General features: G+C 36.8%; 1 protein-coding gene across 3 annotated transcripts in view; it reads right to left on the bottom strand.

Annotated features, from left to right (window-relative positions):
* fndc3a (fibronectin type III domain containing 3A) overlaps positions 1 to 18,412 on the bottom strand; it is a 95,640-nt gene that overhangs the window by 74,501 nt on the left and 2,727 nt on the right. For all 3 annotated transcript variants that reach the window (XM_084126678.1, XM_084126681.1, XM_084126679.1), the window contains exon 2: positions 1,425 to 1,587. In XM_084126678.1, the coding sequence (XP_083982804.1) occupies positions 1,425 to 1,547 (123 nt within the window). In that variant the 5' untranslated portion in view covers positions 1,548 to 1,587. The remainder of the gene's footprint in view (positions 1 to 1,424; positions 1,588 to 18,412) is intronic.

Here is an 18,412-nt window from a genome sequence, read left to right as displayed (position 1 = left end):
TTAATAAATCTTTCTGAATTATACTCCACCTTGTAACCCGCTTTATTATTATTTTTCTCACGTCCGAGGCGCTGTGTAAGCCTAAAAATAAGCTTTTCATTTTCGTCATACCACTTCCCCCTCTGAACTGCTCAGTCTGGTCTTGTCGACACTGCCCTATGCTGTATTTATTTTGGATTATATTTATTTGGATAATTACCTAACTATTGCAAAAGTCTGAAGTCTTAAAAGAGGCTTGTGTATTGTTCGCCATCAAATATGACAAAAGAGTTGCAAAGTCAGAGTAACCGGTTTGTTTGTCACGTCTCCATAATTCTCAGGGCACAAAGTACCAGCATGCCATTTTGCATGTTTTAACACTAGAACTACCAAGGCAGTCATTTTGACCGATTTAAAATTTTGCAATGTAATAACTTTATTGAAATAAAACCCATGTAACTATAGGACCCTGACTTTTCCTAAATGCGTCTATATTTTATTCTATCATTGTTATTTTATTAAAATTACAAGACACAAAAGAGTTTTGAGTATTTCTACCTTGAATGGCCATAACAGTCATACAATTTTCATTGTAATTTTACAGCATGATATTTTTACTCACTAAAACAGTTTATCATATTTTCATACTCTTTTTCCCGTGACGGTCAGAATGACTGTTTTGGCCAGTTTGGGGCATATGCGTTTCTTTCATATGTGCCCATAAAAGTTTTACCTATGCATTGAAATGCATATTGACAATGTTTTCGTAAGTTATTGTATTCTAATATCCAAGGATGAATACATTTGTTTTCATTTTACAAAGATAATAATAGAAAATGTATCATTTTTGACTTTGCATCTGTAATTACAATAGCTGTTCTGTGGTTGTCGATTAACTAATACATTTTCACATAGGCCTACATTAGAGTTAAAATGTAGTGTTCTAATGTTTATTATTACCTATCCTAACATTACAGATCCATTTATTCTTTGATTTGATAGTTTATTGAAATTATATGCAAATAATGTATGAGCGGTCAGAATGACTGCTATGGCCATTATAGTAGTTATAGAATTCCGGTAGTTCTAGTGTTAAAATGCCTTAATACAAAATATAAGTGTTAGTATTGCTAAGAAATAAGGTAGGAAAATATATATTTTATTGTAAAACTGCTTTTTTTTTACAAAATATAAAACAGAAATTTTATAAATATTGACATACATCAACATCAACTAAATCGTCCACTCATTCTCATACATTCTCAAATCAACAGACAGACCTGGCTTAGCTTTCTCTCCTGGGTTCAGCAGAACCATACAAGCGAGTCTGTCATGAGAAATTATTTCAGCAGAACTTCAGCTGTTTGCGGAGTAGAAAATTGCTTTTCCTGCAGAACATAGCTCAAGGACTTGAGGGAGGAAAAACCGATGCCGACTTCTCCTACCTGTTGTGGTCCGTCTCCGTTGACGATGTTGGGCGGGTGCGGAGGGGGTGGCGGGGAGTTGAGCATTGGGATGTCTGGGCTGAGCAACTGGCCGGACTCCAGTGGGGAGGTGTGTTCAGCCATGACTCCCTCATCCACACTACAGGAGAGGCACTGCTTGCTCCTGAAACCACAAAGGATTCAATCAATTACATGTACATTTCAAATATTACAATTATGAAACTAAATTTTTCACAAATTTGGAAATTTACATATGAGATTTTAGCTGGATTTTGACAAAGCATCATGTTCTATGTAAAGCTATACTACTACAGAACATATTTTGGCTTGTAAAACTTATTTTTGATTAGTGACAGATTTTTTTTAAAACCCTTAACCACTAAAAACTTTTTTTGCAATGCTTTTGCTATATGGCACTACAAATCGTGCAACTTACACTTAAATGAATAGGTCTGATGTTACTTTAACTGTGCGTTCACACCGGACGCGAATAGCGCGTCAAATTCGCGCCTGCCGCGTCTAGTTATACGCTTGACCACTTTGTGTCCAATTTCGCTCTTGACGCGCGTAAAAACAAAAGTTTGAAGCGAAATTTACGCGCGGCAGAGGCGAAAGTTTCGAAACCCGTTGGCGCCCATCTTTTTACAAGATGTCTGATGTTGATCGATCATTTATCGAGAGTCACCGCTCTGTATTTGCTCTGGAGAGCAGAACAGCGGCGTAGGGATCATCGTCGCCGTATTTGGGTCCACCAGACCCTTCGGAGACGAACCCAGTTTGGCGAGTTTCACCATTTGCTCCAGGAGCTGCGCCTGGATGACGGCTGCTATCAGCGGTGCTTCCGCCTGTCTCGCGCCCAGTTTAATGACCTGTTGTCCCGCATCGGAGCGAGGATCACCCTCGCCCACATAATCTGTCATTTATTTTTGTACTGATGATAAATGGAGCCAGCCTCCAAAAGTAATTAACCTGTCCTGTGTTTTCTTTTTCTCTCACAACCCTGTCCAGACACGAACTCTTATACACTAAAGTATATTGGTTGTCTTTACATTAGAATAATAATGTTTCATATAATCTGGATTTAGATATGGAATAAAAAGCATTCAATACAAAATGAATGTCTCGTATGTTGAAATCAAGTTATGTGATAAAAGATTTACTTTGTTTTTACTTCACCACGTGACAGCAGCAAGCAGGCTCCTGATTGGTTAACGCGGCGCGAATTGACGCAGAAGTTCAGATTTTTCAACTCGGGCGGCAGACGCGAATTCGCGTCAAACGCGCGAATGCACAAAACGCACTACATAAAATCATTTGCGAGTAACGCGCTTAACACGCCAGATGCTCAATTCGCGCCAGACACGCGAATGAGGTGTATTTGCGTCTACCGCGCCGCGCTCTACGCCTCATTCGCGCCGCAGGAATTTTTTACGCACGTCTTTGCATTGACTTAACATCGAAATCACTCGCGCCATAAGGGGTCGACCGATTGAACGTTTTTACCGTAATCGGCACCGATAACCGATTGCTGGAACAATCGTTATCGTCAAAAACGCATACAATAGTTTTTGAGAAGGGTCTGCTGGCATTATACAGCACGAGAGCGGCCTCTAGAGGCGAAATAAAAACTATCACTGACGCCTCGTGGAGTTTGTTTTGACACGAGAGACACTTCACATGCGGATTTAAAACAGACAATGAAACGGTGTTATGGTGTGTTCACACCAAACGCGAAGTGTATATTCGCATCGCGTTACTCGCTCTAGATTACTCGCGGGATGTTTTTCTTGTTTTTCGCGTCACTCGCGAATAAAAACATCCCGCGAAAAGGAGTGTGTCATCATCATCAAGAACAACACAATTTCTTTCTGCCATAATTTTTCCGTCATGTCTGAAATAAATGATATTGCTGCTCTGTACTTGTTGTGGAAGTCCCAAATACGGAGGAAAGCCAAATGCCGACGTGTCTGGGTTCACAGCACCATCCAGAGGCGCACTCAACTCTGTGAATTTCACCGTCTTCACGCGAATTTTCCGCTCGAGTTGAAATTTTTCAACTTGCGTGGAAGACACGATTGAGGCGATTATCGAGCTTTCGCGGCAAACGCGTCGCCCAATTCGCGTCTCTTCGCGTCTTTGCATTGACTTTGTATGTAATCTACTTGCGCAAATAACGCCATTATACAGCACACTACCATACATGTTTTCATATCACTATAAATTAATTAATTTGTTGACTAGATGATGCATTAGTGGAGAACAGTAGTATGTTTGCCATCGAGGCTGAGAGGACGCTAACATTAGTAGTACCTCAAGCAGTTAAAACAGTGGAAAAAAATTCACGCAAGTCCGACCAAAATGTTTAATGTCACGATTGTTACCATCTATTTGCATTAGTTTATATCCAGCTGGTCGCATTTATGTAGTTGTTATGCAGTAAAGTTGCATATTTAAAGCTTGTGACATGAGAAAGCAAACTATCGTCATGCAGCTAACAGAAACATGCAAACAAATCAGAATCGCATTCGATTTCAGTTTTTTTTTTATCGTCGCTGTAATGCATATTTTGTTATAAGATAATCATCAAGTGTTCTAAAATAGAAGCAAAAAAAGTGTTTGAGTATACTAATAGTATGTGTCTAATTTCAATGCTAAGGCGTTTGTGGAAAATAGATATTTAAAGATGGCCATCTTTAAGAATGACTGTTTGGATTGTGAAACGCTAACACTTTACACTAAAAGTCCATTTGCAATTTGTAACTTTCCAACGTGATGACGTAATACGTGGCGCATCTCAGAGATGGTACAAGACGGGCATTTGTGGTTAAAAAGTATATATATATATATATATATATATATTTATATATATTTATTTTATTTTTTTAGAAAATGACCAATCGTTTTGCTAGATAAGACCCTTATTTCTTTAAAAACTTTGAAGCTGCATTGAGACGGACATTTGAACCTTCTTTGAACATTGGTATAGTTGGTTGCCATTGAAGTCCATTCTGTGTAGAAAAATCCTGGAATGTTTTCCTCAAAAACCTTAATTTCTTTTCGACTGAAGAAAGAAAGACATGGATATCTTGGATGACATCGGGGTGAGTAAATTATCAGCAGAAAATGTTTTGAAAGTGAACTAATACTTTAACTAAGGTTAATATGAGTATTGTTCATTGTTAATTTCAACATTTACGAATACATTTTTACATTTTAAAGTTGTACCTCTAAACATTAGTTAATGCACTTTGAACTAACATGAATGATCAAGATATTTATATTGTAATTTAAAAAGTACAGTACATTTTCATGGTTCAGTACAGTTTTTTCAGCACTATTAGATGTGTTGTATGCATTATGTGTTTTTTCATTCAGTATCCATTAAAAAAAAAAAAACTCTCAGTTGATTAATCGGTTATCGGTCAGCGTGGTCCAACCAAGTTATTGTCATCTTTAAAATTCACTATCGGTCGACCTCTATACAATTTAAATTCAAAAGTTTTGTCAGTAAAATTAAAAGTTTCTTATTCTCACCAAGGCAGCATTTATTTCATGAAAAAATACAGTGAAAACAGTAATTCTAAAAAAATTCTAAATAACTGTTTTCGGTTTTAATACATTTTAAAATGTTATTTATTCCAGTGATGGAGAAGCTGACATTTCAGCAGCTATTACTCCAGTCTTCAGTGTCACCTAATATTTATTAATATTTTTTGTGTGTGTGTGATGAAACCATGATATATTTTTTTTATTCTTTGATGAATAGAAAGTTTAAAAGAAAAGCACTTATTTACTATTGATCAATTTAATGCACTCTTGCTGAAAAAAACTATATTTTTTTTGTTTCTTTCACACAAAAAAATGACTGACCCCAAACTTTGGAACAGTAGTGCAAGTAATATCCCCTATACATTTTTTTTTTAAAAACTCTTCAAACACCATTTTAAAAAAAGTGTTATATAAAGTTGGTGAGCCATTTAAAAAAAGCCATGGCGTTTTCAAACATGATCATCGCATTAGCATTTAAGAATAATTCCTTCCAATGCTCATGAGGTCATTTTCAGCCTTACACCCACAGTGGTATGGACATCCTTTAGGCTTGACTTTTAATTTCACTGTTGAGTTTAAACAATTCATAACTTTACGGGGGAAGTACAATATATAAAAAAAGACCAAGTATTTCCATTCACGAATGTGTGCCCTTGTACTTAGATTTAATAGTTGGGCAGTTCAGAAAACTGTACTGTACTGTCTTGTCAGGGTCAGTCATGGTTTCGAGCGTAGAGTGGGATGTCACTTGTTTCTTATTTTAGAATTGTGCGCAAGAGAAAATATAATCTATTTTAAGCTCCATTCATTGTATCCATGACCTCTTTGACCTGTCTGGGTGCTGTGCAGCAGAGGAATGAAAATGCGCCATTCGTTCCCTGCCACGTCTGCACACGCACACTCCAAAACGAATTCAAATTGACTAATCAACTCATAGTATGGAGTACAGCCCGGTGTGAAGCACGCGCACTCTCTCTCTCTCTCTCTCTCTCTCTCTCTCTCGCTCTCTCTCTCATGTATCAGACCCGCAATGAGTCACAAGCAGAAGGTAATAAGGAGGAAATGACATGTGTCCTTGAAGCACATTAGTATCTAGCGCATGCGTTCTCACCGGCCGCAGCGATCAGCCTAATCCGTTAGCTAGTCCCCTACTTAAACCCGCACATAGAGTGATGCTCAATAAGACGAATCCTGCGAAGACTTAACAAACCGCTTTTCAGCAGACACAGGCTTTAGGAAGATGGGCAAATGAAGCACCTGCGCCTGTCGGTCGGGTATTAACAGCGTTACAGGTTTAATTTAGTTGTGCTTTGTGCACCACGTTTGGTACATCCCTTCCAAGTCGATACTTAAGGTACTGGAGTTGTCATCCAACACCATTTTTTGTATGAATAGATGTTAAAACTTCAAAAGAGGTTTGCCATTATCAATCAGACTTCCAGTTCTTGACTGGCAGATGTAAAAACGGATAGAAAATCCCATTGACTTCATTTGAAGGAGGGACCAGAGTCATTTCTAGGGTGAAGAATATTATAGAAATTTGGGGGTGAGCTCTTTTGACTTGGGTCAGTATAAGCAACCACCCACGACACTATAATAATTATGTAGCAACGTGCTAACAATTACTCAGAATACCTTACCAAATGCATAGCAACTCTGGTGACCCCTTAAGTATTGTGGTGGACCGTTTTGTACAGGCAATCAACACAAAAGTTTACACACACACACATATTATATATACATACATATATACATACACACACACATACATATTATATATACATACACATATACATACACACACATACATACACACATACATACATACACACACACATATACACATACCTTTATTATTTCATTTCAGTATTATTATTCTTTACTTTTATTAGTAAAAAGTAGTATGTTTGCATTAAAAAAAACTTCTGGCACTCTTTATTTGTATGTTTATTCTGTTGTTGTTTTTTGCTTATAAATGTAATTTTACAATTTATTTTTTAAAAGTAAAATTCAATTATTTAATTAATTTGGCATTTTTTTGTTAATTGTTAAATATATTAAATATAATATAATGTATATGTATTGTCTTAAATAATATTTTTTTTAATAATTGATCATTTAAATATACTCTCATGGTGTATATAAACAATGCGCTCACCAAGGCTGCATTTATTTGATCAAAGATACTGTAAAATATTGTGAGATTACAATGTAAAATACAATTTATTGTTATAATTTACTATATTTAAAAATGTAATTAATTCCAGTGATGGCTGATTTCCTGCTCAAGAAACAGTTGTGCTGCTTAATTTATTTGTGTAAAACTGTGATGCATTATTTCTTGAATACTCTTACAAAGAGAAAGTTCAAAATAACAGCATTTATTTAAAAAATATATATATTTTGTCACATTATAAAAATCTTCTCTGTCACTTTTGAGAAATGTAATGCATCCTTGTTAAATAAAAGTTGTGTTTTTTTTTTGTTTTTTTTAAATGTACTTTTTAACAGTAGGATAAGTATCAAAATTGGCATCAAGAATCTGCTATAGGTATTGAGACGAGAAATTCTGCGATTGCTACAACAACACTAGAACATATGTGAAGCCCCACTGACTCACTGATTTACCAGTCAGGTTATTCCAGTGCACAACTGTTGAGCAACAAAGAAAACGAGAAACGTACTGGTTCTTTTCAGTTGTAAACCTCCTATTTTGAAACCGCAACACCATAATATGAGGGAGGCCACAGCGGGGCACAACAGTTGAGTGCTTTCCGCGGTCTAATTCCTCTTCTCAGCAAGAGAGCGGATGACGCCAACAGTGGAGCGTGGCCTAAGGGTGCAAATCTGTTCTAGGAGGGGCAAGAGGTCAGACACTGGAGGTGATGGCTTCCTATTAGGAGGTGTAATGAGAAGATTGGAGGATGGGGGGGGGGGGTGTGTCGAATGACAGCCCTTCACATTCACCGGAACTGTAATTGTTTCAAGTGATTACGTGGCGAACACCTCCAACCTCTTCTAAGAGCACAAAAAATGAGCTCTCGCTGTGAGTTGGTAGTACCTGAAAATGACAAACCGATGTTTCGTCAGCGGGAAGTGTGGGGGAGGAGGGAATGACTTCATAGATTAGACTGCAACCACTCTTTCATTCGATTCTGGTCACCATTACATACGAAAACCAATTTTCGTGCATAGTACTGTCTGTCATCAGTGCCTACAGGGAAAACAGCTGGAAATTTCTAGGGGAAATTAACAACGGCAAACAAGATCTTTATACTTTCTGAAGCAAATGTGAAACTTCACATACTTTCTGCAAAACTTTCCACCTTGATGGTCTGATGATCTGACTATGTGTGAAAATATTTAGGCCTAAATGTAAGATGCATGTATTTTGATTGCATTTAAAATTGCTATCTATTTGGATTACACGGTTTTAACAGAAACTAATAAACTTAATGTTATGCATATTTGTCAGTGATCCATAAATGAGAGATTTTTGCACTCAAAAACATAATGATGTTGTTATTAATAGTGCTGTAACAAAGCACAGGCACCACAGTTCGGCACGCGTGTTATTCATGGATTATTCATGGTTTCTAATTCTTGCCAATTTAACATTCAAGCGATTTTAAACCATTCAAGCGCAAGAGGCAAAAGAGAACTCAATTCGGTACTCGCACGCCGTTTTGAACCTATTCTTCTTTAGCGTCTCATTGCGCTTGAACAGACACATATACACAAAATTATCTTAAAATACAATTTTCGGGAAGTATTCAACGTAAACTCAGTTATTTATGTCTTAAGTGAACTTAAACAGCTGAGAAACAAATCGGATGTGTAACATATTGGATCCGTGCATTCGGTCTTAAAGGGACAGCAGCCTTTAAATACCCGCTTTAATAAAACAACAAAACACAGCTTTAACAAAGATGTGAACACAATGCAGTGTTATTTTACACATTACATTTCTGTACCAGAGTACTACTGTTAGTTAGACCTTACTTTATGTGTTACTTTGTTATATTGTATTTATCTATGCTTTTTAATTTGTGTATCTGTTCTTTTATTACTGACTTTTCACTTGTATTTAAATGTTAATAACGTTTGAACTTTATTAGCTGAGCTAATAGTTTTTCCTGTGGCATTGAAGTACCACATACTTTAAAAAGTATGACCATGGTTAAAACATGAAAACATGAATATGGAAAAGGCCATATTAAATCAGTTAAAATGTATAAGAAAAGTTTTGATTGATTGATTGATTTTATTGATGATAAACAAATCTGGTTATTGTGCATTTAAAACATAGTTAATTAGTACTACTACAGAAATACCTGTTTCTTGCGCGTTTCATTTATGCATGTCTGACAAATATGCATCACAAAGTTGATTAGATTGTGTTAAAAACTAGGTAATCCAAATGGATGGAAATGGTATATGCAATCCAAATTTTAAATTAAAAATGTATGCTTACACTTAAATCTTGCCGTAGACGCGAGTGCAACAGTCAAACACGTCAATCTAGTGCATTAACATAGAAAAGTAAACGGAAAAGTAGCGCAGTGTAGGGCTGCACAATTAATCGAATTTCTAATCGCGCAATTTCGATTGCGGATGCCACAATTACGTAATCGCTCAAAGCCGCGATAAAAAAAAAAAAAGAAGAAGTGCACTTGCATTATTCTGCGTGCTTAAGAGGCGTTTAGAGCATGTTACGTTGTGAGAGGCGAATCACAACTACTTCAGAGAACCCAGCACAATAGGAACTACCAGTGACGAAAGTGTACGCTGATTGGTCGAACACACGTGAAACACCAGCACCCGCCATTTTTAAAAAGCAGTGTACACAGCCTATATATTTACCATAGACAGTAAAATAAATGGACACAGCGACCCCATTGGATTCAACGGAGACAAGTGAAGTCAATTAGAAGCTCTCACTTCCTGATGGTCGAGCGTACTGCGCAGACTCAAACTGAGCTTGACGACGTAGATGTGACGTGAGCAACCAGTCTGTCTTCTAGTAGCTGTGCCAAGAGAAATCTGAATCATTCCCTTCCGAAACTTGCAGAGACGGAGAGTGTGAGTAGGAGGTGTCCATGAGCTAGGAGCAGGAGCAACTTTTGCTAAGTATTCAGATTAATTATTTTGTCATTTTGCCTCCACGTCCCCCCGATTGCCCGTGAGCTTCTCCTCCTGTCCATACGGTAATTTCTCTACTGTGCGACAGAGAGTCGCGTGGCTATGACGCAATCGTTAGCCTATTTTTACAAAAACTGCTTCTACGGGGCCATAACGTAAGGTACAACAAGGTAATGGAGCCTTTTATACATTTTCGTGTTTCTTTAGAAATAAATAATGGACAAATGGAGTCTTTAAATGCCTCAGATGTAAAGTTATTCGCTGTCAAAATGAATGGGAGTCAATGGAATGCTAACAGCAGGTGAGGGTCTGCTAATCAATGGCGGAAGGGAAGCTTAAATTTTTTATGAAACATTGCCCCCCTGATATTTTCTCCACAAACTAACTCTACGAACAGGAAAAACAGTGATAGATGGACCTCTCAAGCTTTACGCCAAGGAGAAAATCCAACGCAACTTTAAGGGGACCAACGAAACATGATTATGTATTTCTGCTCAGCTAGCGACATTGGGCAACAACCACACGGCAAACGCTAATACTTTTTCATATACTGTCTACTTTGTATAACAGTTCTATTTAATAACAGGACTGTTAAACAGATAGTAAACTAATGAAACTAATGAATGGGATTTTTACCATTATAGGGTGGTTGTGTTCACACTGCCGACAAACATTTATGTTTAAACACCATGTAAAAGCATAACTTTAACTCAAATATGACATCTAAAACGTAAAAAAATTGGATCACAACGGTGAGGCTCAGAGGGGAAAATCCAATTTGGTGTGTGGGAGAACGAGGAATTTCCAAAGTTCCTGTGGCCTTTCTTGATTTTGCTTTGAACGAGATGAAAATAACCTGCTAAGAATGCAATCATTAGAATTTTTCTTAGTAAATGCTGCAAAAAACCCATAAAAAATACAATCTACAGAGAGAAACTGAAGTGTATGGCATGCAATACGTTATCATCATCAGCACTGTGATGCACATATTAATTTCTGCACTGAACAGTACGTTTACATACATGATATTAGGATGATTAAGCTCAAAGTGGAAATGAGCAAGGTCATGTGATCGCTTTAAAGGGACAGTTCACCAAACAGTTTCGTCATCATTTACTCATCCTCATGTCATTCCAAAACTGCATGACTGACTGACTTCTGTGGAACATAAAAGATGATATTTGGAGAAATGCATCAGTGTTTTTTTTTTTTTTTTCAACAGGGTCCAAAGTTGTTTGGTTCTTAATAAATAATGACAATTTTCATTTAGGGGTGAACTATCCCTTTAAACTGTGCTTTTTGAAAGGGAAGTTTTTAATGAGTGACGCAGCATTTTTTTTGTGGCTTTTTTCTAACAGCTTCGAATTCATGTGTCTGATGTCAAGAGCAAAATTTTCTTTCACTTTTTCTTTACCGAGTTCTCTCCGAAACCTTGAAACAGGATTTTATATTGAACTGAACTGCTGTAACTCAAGAACTGACAATGAATGGCATGTCAAAATAAGTCCTTCATTTCTTTGTTTTACTACTGAATGTTTATTTGCCTTGAATAATTGAACCAGGGGCCATTTTAACAGTTTTCAATTTTGATATATATTGAAATGTCTTTTATTCCTGTGATTAAAGCTGAATTTTCAGCATCATTACTCAGTCATATTCTTCAGAAATCATTATAATATGCTGATTTACAGCTCAAGAAAAAAATTCTTCTTAGTACCAATGTTGAATACAGTTGTGCTGCAAATTTTTAAGTAAAAAAAAAACTTGAAATAAATCTTACTGACCGCAAACTTTTAAACGGTAGTGTATATTACACTTCATTTGTAGTCACATCGGGAATGACTATAGTAATTTCAGTACAAACTGAAAGTTGAAGCTGAATATTGTTGATGGAAGAAAGAACCGTAGGTTCTGTTAACGCACATTAAGATGCTTTAAATCACATTTACAACTAGTCTCTTAGTTTGGTTTTGTACATTCTGTAAAGACCGTCACTACCTGAATAACTTGTGGGCGAGTTCGGTTGTAGAATGCGTTTGTCACTGTGTAAACTGAACGGGATTTGTGCCGCGTTGTCGTAATGATCGTATTTACGACTTGAGTGCACATGAACCATAAAGTCGTAATTACCGGTGGGAAATGACTTGAGGTCATTGAGGACGTGTCGAATACAGAATTAGGGTGGAAGCAAATTGCTATTGATTATAATACATTGTAATTGTGAATGTTGACTGAATAATTTAGTTTGCACTACTGTTTATGAAGAAGACCTTGCAAGAAAACACTAGTCATGTAGCAGGTTTATGAGACACAGACAGACTGCATTTCCCATCATTCTCTGTGGCTACACAGGAATGATAAAATACACATATAAAGTATGGATTACACACCTAATGCACATCATTTGCACTTTATTTGTTGCATTAGTGCTTTGTTTCCCATTTTAGTCAGGAAGTGAAAGAGAGACAGGAAAAATAGCCTATTGCCTACCAATAGGCTTTTTTTTTCTTTTTTTTTGAGTCATCGTGATTTCTGAAACTGTAAGGAAGAACAGGAGAACTTGGGTGTACACAGCCATTGAAACCTCGATTCAAGATTCTGACTGAAGATGGAAAAAAAAATAAACCAGGAAGACAGAAAGCATCAAGCTTGACAACATCTGCCTTTCAGTTAAAAGAAAAACATTCTGGAGAGTGAATCAGAAAGTCCCTTATGCAGATGCAAGAATGAAATGTAAATGATCTGAGCAGAGAAAAAATAGATATGGTGAGAAAATAAGACTCTGTTCCCACTGCAGCCAATTCATGGTCAAGTTTTATTAATTTGATGCCTTGTTTTTGTTGAATTGTGGAAATTTAGTAAAAATCCAATTTAAGCTTTTCATCTTTTTTATTAATTTATTTTTTTTTTTTTGTAGGTCATGAAGCTAGTTATGCAATATGTAAAACAAAAGATTCGAGAAACCATGCTTGAAATCGACACCAAAACAGCAAAAATTTGGGGAACAAGCCTCAAGAGCAAGAAGACATTCCCACGCAGTTATAATCAAATTTGGCAAAATGTCAGCTTATCAGATGTTCTTGCAAACGAACCTTCTGATTGTGCGTCAACGTATCAGTTTCAGTGGTTAGAACAGGAGTTTTCAGACTGTCCAAACAGGGTAGTTTCACTCCCAGTTTGCCTCATGCAGCTGTCGAGCTGCAGCTGATCATCTTTTAGTCCAACCGCAAACCACTTGTAATGCAAACGGTGACCAGTGCAATTCTCATCTTCTGACTAAATGGGATATAAATGGTTTAGAAAGCCATTGTGAGTGTCCTTCTGTTGTATTTGAAATCCGGTGGTTTTCCTAGCAACTTCATAAAGCTTGTGTGACCACCACTATTACAACATTTTAGATCATTAAAGGACTGGAAAAGATTGGAAAACACTAAACTAACTCAAGTGGACAGTAGGGATGGGAATTGCCAGAGGCCCCATGATATGATATCACGATTCTTAAGCCACGAAATGATACTATTGCGATTTTAAACGTTTTGCGAAATTTTTATTTAAATGGGCAGCGGCTTAAGAGTCTATGATTGGATCATTATGATTGGATCATTATTGCAGTGGTTATGACGTTTCTAGCATGTTATATGTTTGGCAACAGTTCTTCTAACCCTAACTGATGGAGTGTGTAGCTTTTCATTTCTTAAACAACCACGTAGGAAGAGACACATCATGGCCATATTCCAGGATGACAATGTCAAGATTCATCAGACTCAAACTGTGAGAGACTGGTTGGCACCTCTTGATGGATATAACACCACAACATTGATTTATTCCATCAAGAGGTGCATACATTTTTGGTCGAGATCTTGTATTGGCAATGCAAGAGTCCAGCACTCTGTAAAGTCTCCTCCAGCACATCCCAAAGACTTTCAGTGAATTTGGTCTGGACTCAGAGGAGACAATTCATGTGTGAAAATGATTCTTCATGCTCCGTCCCAACCATTCTTTCACAGTTTGAGTCTGATGAATCTTGACATTGTCATCCTGGAATATGGCCATGATGTGTCTCTTCCTACATGGTGGTATAAGAAATGAAAAGCTACACACTCCATCAGTTAGTGTTAGAAGAACTGTTGCCAAACATATAACATGCTAGAAACGTAATAATCACTGCAATAATGATCCCATCATAGAATTTTGCCCATCATTTACCCATTTAAATCCAAACAGCGACTTTTTTTTTCTGGTTGGGCAGTGTATATAACGATATACTGTGATTAATTACAGTTTTTTCAACTGCAAATGTCCCCTTTGTTCGTCTACATATGTTTTTATCGAATAAGATGAAGTTCTCAGTCTGTTAACGTCACATCTTCATGTTAGGCTTGCTGCTGGTGTTCGGCCGTACACAGATTACTGTACTTGCCCACCGTGGCACCGCACTCAATGTTGGTTTGCTTTTTTATAGAAATAAAAACCATTAGCTCAGTTGGACAAGAGTTATAAACTGTTATTTTGACATCTGACAGTTATAAACTGAAAGCGTCTTCTCTGCTCCATTCAACACAAGCTGCAGAGTCGCAGCAAATGAAAGTGAAAAGCAACCGCGGATTCAAAAGTGATTTCAATACACAGCATATTGATAGCGGCTCACTAATGCCTGCAAATTATATACAATCTTTAAACAGCCAACCGGCTACACTCTTTTAAAGGTCCCGTATTATGCCCCTTTTCACAAGATGTAAAATAAGTCTCTGATGTCCCCAGAGTGTGTATGTGAAGTTTTAGCTCAAAATACCCCACAGATCATTTTTTACAGCATGTTTAAATTGTCATTTTTTGGGGCACAGAAAAACGCGCTGTTTTAGTGTGTGCCCTTTAAATGCAAATAAGCTGCTGCTGGACGACCTAGGGGGCGGAGCTTCATGAGCTCGCGCTCAGTCTCTCAGGACAATTTCATCTCACGGAATGATGATAATATCAGAAACTCTCAGTAATGGTGTTCATTTCGAGTCGGACAATAATGCCTACAGAGTCAGAGTGCTGTATAGAGATGGAACAGGTATAGTTTAGTAGTTTAATTACGGTTATTATAACGTATTTGTCATCTGCTTGTATGTATCCATTATTTATTAATAGCCTACAAGTCTGCTGTTTCGGACCAGGTCCGAATGATGATCAAACATATACTGATGAGTTTAAAGTTTATTGTACATCACACAAAAGATGAAGCGTCAGTTTTACTTCAGAAAATCACCGTAAGAGCTGAGTAAACACAGTAAGTTATAAGAAGTGCGCAAGTACATAAACGCATTGAACTTTGAGCTTTATAATTGTACAGATATTATTTATGCTCTAACAGCAACATTACACACTAACTAAAGTTTGAAACATGGGATCACGAAGAACGGGACCTCAAATTGTATATATTGTATTAATTGTAATAAATTGTATATATACTTCTTTACCCTCTCACAACATTAGACACATTTGACTGCTGCTGTCTTTCTTGTCAAACGTGTTGTATTATGATTATGAACGAGCACGATGACAGTGTAGGTATGGCATTATGTAGACAGTTTCCTTCTAATAGCCTGGGTATACTTCATTTTCTGTGTTCCGCATTTGTGTCTGCATACTTTCAGCACGATACTGGAAAAAACTGATATTGCGATGTTTTGTTTTTCTGAGATATATATATATGAAATTTTCACCAATTTTGTAGGGGAGTGAAACTGCATAGAAAATAAACAAATTACAAGCAGATAAATCCAGTAGAACAAAGATACAAATGAAATAAACAGTGCTTTACGTTTTTAAGTCTGACAGTATTCGGGTACAGAAACTGAAAAATCAAATGTAAAAACACCGGATAGTCTTCACTGTGTGAATTAAATATGATTAATCTTTTCCGACTTACTAGAACTAGACTTGCGAACAGCCATTACCAGAAGCCAGTGATTATAGTTTATAAAGTTATAAATATTTTTCTTACAAATACGCATCGCTTCAGAAGGCCTTTATTAACCCCCGTGGAGCCGTATGGATTACTTTTATGATGGATGGATGCGCTTTTTTGGGGGGCTTTAAAATCTAAGGTACCATTCACTCCCATTATAAAGCTTGGAAGAGCCAGGATATTCTTTAATATTACTCTGTGTTTGGCTGAAAGAAGAAAGTCATATACACCTAGGATGGCTTGAGGGTGATTAATTATGTGATCATTTTCATTTTTTGGTGAACTAAGCATTCAAAGCTACAAAAGTGATTTTCTCTCTGTATTTTGATGTTACAGACAGCAGAAGGAATATTAGGCTGCCGTCACTTTAAGACCGAATGCACAGATCCAATACAATGATAAGCATCTGTTTTCTTTCTCAATTGTTTGTTCACATAAGCGACTGCGTTTACGCGGATCCTCACAGAGACGGGCATTTTGACATTATTTTGTGTGTATGTGTCTGTTCAAGGGCAAGGAGACGTGTTTGCGACGTTCGTGCACACAGAAAACAGCACAAATTCCAAATCCTCTTTTGCTTAAAGTTTAAAATAGCTTGAATGTTTAAACTGACAACCTAAAATGCGTGCAAAAAAAAAAAAAAAAAAAACTTTCGCTTTATGATGGTTAAACTTTGCAATTAATCCGAGAATGACATACGTTTCGGACCAGGGAGCATGGTCCGTATGGATCAACTACGATCCCTATTCTTGACAACACACATCCTGCGATGTGACTACGCACCTATACAGGACATTTGCTTAGAAGGATAAAAGAAGTGGCGAATACGCCACTGCATGCAAAGTTTAGAACAATAGCCAAAATAAAAATGACGGAGAAGGATATGCTGCTTTGCATCGCTCTTTCCGCACTTTTCTTTGACTACTGGTACCATTAAGCTGGCAACACAGTTATTTAGCCTTCATTGCAAAAGTCAATGTTCATAAATATGCAAGAACGCACAAGCAGCAACAGGGAGAGAGGGAGAGAGAGAGAGAGAGAGAGAGAGAGAGAGAGAGAGAGAGAGAGAGAGAGGGAGAGAGAGAGAGAGAGAGAGAGAGAGAGAGAGAGAGAAATGAGTAGCTCTGATTTACTCACACTGTGAAACTACAGGTATGAAAGAAAGATTTCCCAACATTATTACAATTTCAATAATATTCAAGCCCTGAAAAGATCAACGGCATCCATGTATTGATACAATATCCTCACGCAAAATATCATATTTATCATAATACTATGTTGTACCGATTTTTTCCCATCGATAGTGGACAGTGGTGGTGTAACAAAAGCTCTCATCACAATCTAAAATATATGCATTTCCTCAGAACACAGTGTCCAAGAAAACAAGTTTGCTCTATGCTGTGATGGATAACAGATCTGTATCAAAGCACAGATGCATAACATACGCGCTATGATTGACAGGTGAAACAGGAAGCATGCATGCTCTAAAGCAGCGGGGAATATAATGTACAACACATGATTTTAAAGTTTCTTACATGCCAAGCAAAGCATGTTGCAAATAAATAAAGAGACATTTGGGAATGATACTTATGAAATAACCATGCAGCTGTAAATGTGGACTCTATAATATTACAGGGAAAAGTGTAGACTCATTCAAAACAACATAAGTAAATGCAGCACAGCATGAAGCGGTCTAAAACAAGCAATGATGTTTGCATAGTTATTAGCCATGACTCTATTAATAAATAACCAAGTGTCCTGCAGTGCCGTGATGGAAAACTAGCTGTAAAATAGCCTCGGTTTTAGCCTGTCATTTTGTGAAAAACAAAATAACTGAAAGCTAGTGAAAGTTTTAAAAATAATATAATTTTTAATTTTGTCTTCTTCACCATAAAACTTTTATTTATTCAATTTTATTTATTCTTTAAAGGGGTCATGACATGAGAAATCAAATTTTCCTTGAGCTTTTTTTACATATAAGAGGTATTTGTACCATTAAAACATCCTGCAAGCATTTATTTTATTAAGCATCAAAAACATCTCATTTGGATATTGTGGGATTTGTGACATCACAAGGGTATATAAATTTGCATATGACTGCCTCTAGATCAAGACAACGCACCATTGGCCCCGCCCACTGGCATTCAGTTACTTAAAGTCCCCCTGTAATCAATCATTGTATCCCTTTAAACTCATATTTGATCACCAAAATTACATATTTAAAAAATATTGAAAAAAATTGTTATGCCTTAAAATAAAAATGTAATGTTTATATGTCCGTGTTGTTTTTAATATGCTTTAAGACAAACCATGTGCAAATTCATACACCATTGCTGAGTATTTT

The sequence above is a fragment of the Abramis brama genome (genome assembly GCF_963993115.1).
Source record: "Abramis brama genome assembly, chromosome: 10".
Lineage (NCBI taxonomy): Eukaryota > Metazoa > Chordata > Actinopteri > Cypriniformes > Leuciscidae > Abramis > Abramis brama.
The sequence above is the reverse complement of the archived record's forward strand: the minus strand, read 5'-3'. Positions and strand labels throughout refer to the sequence as shown.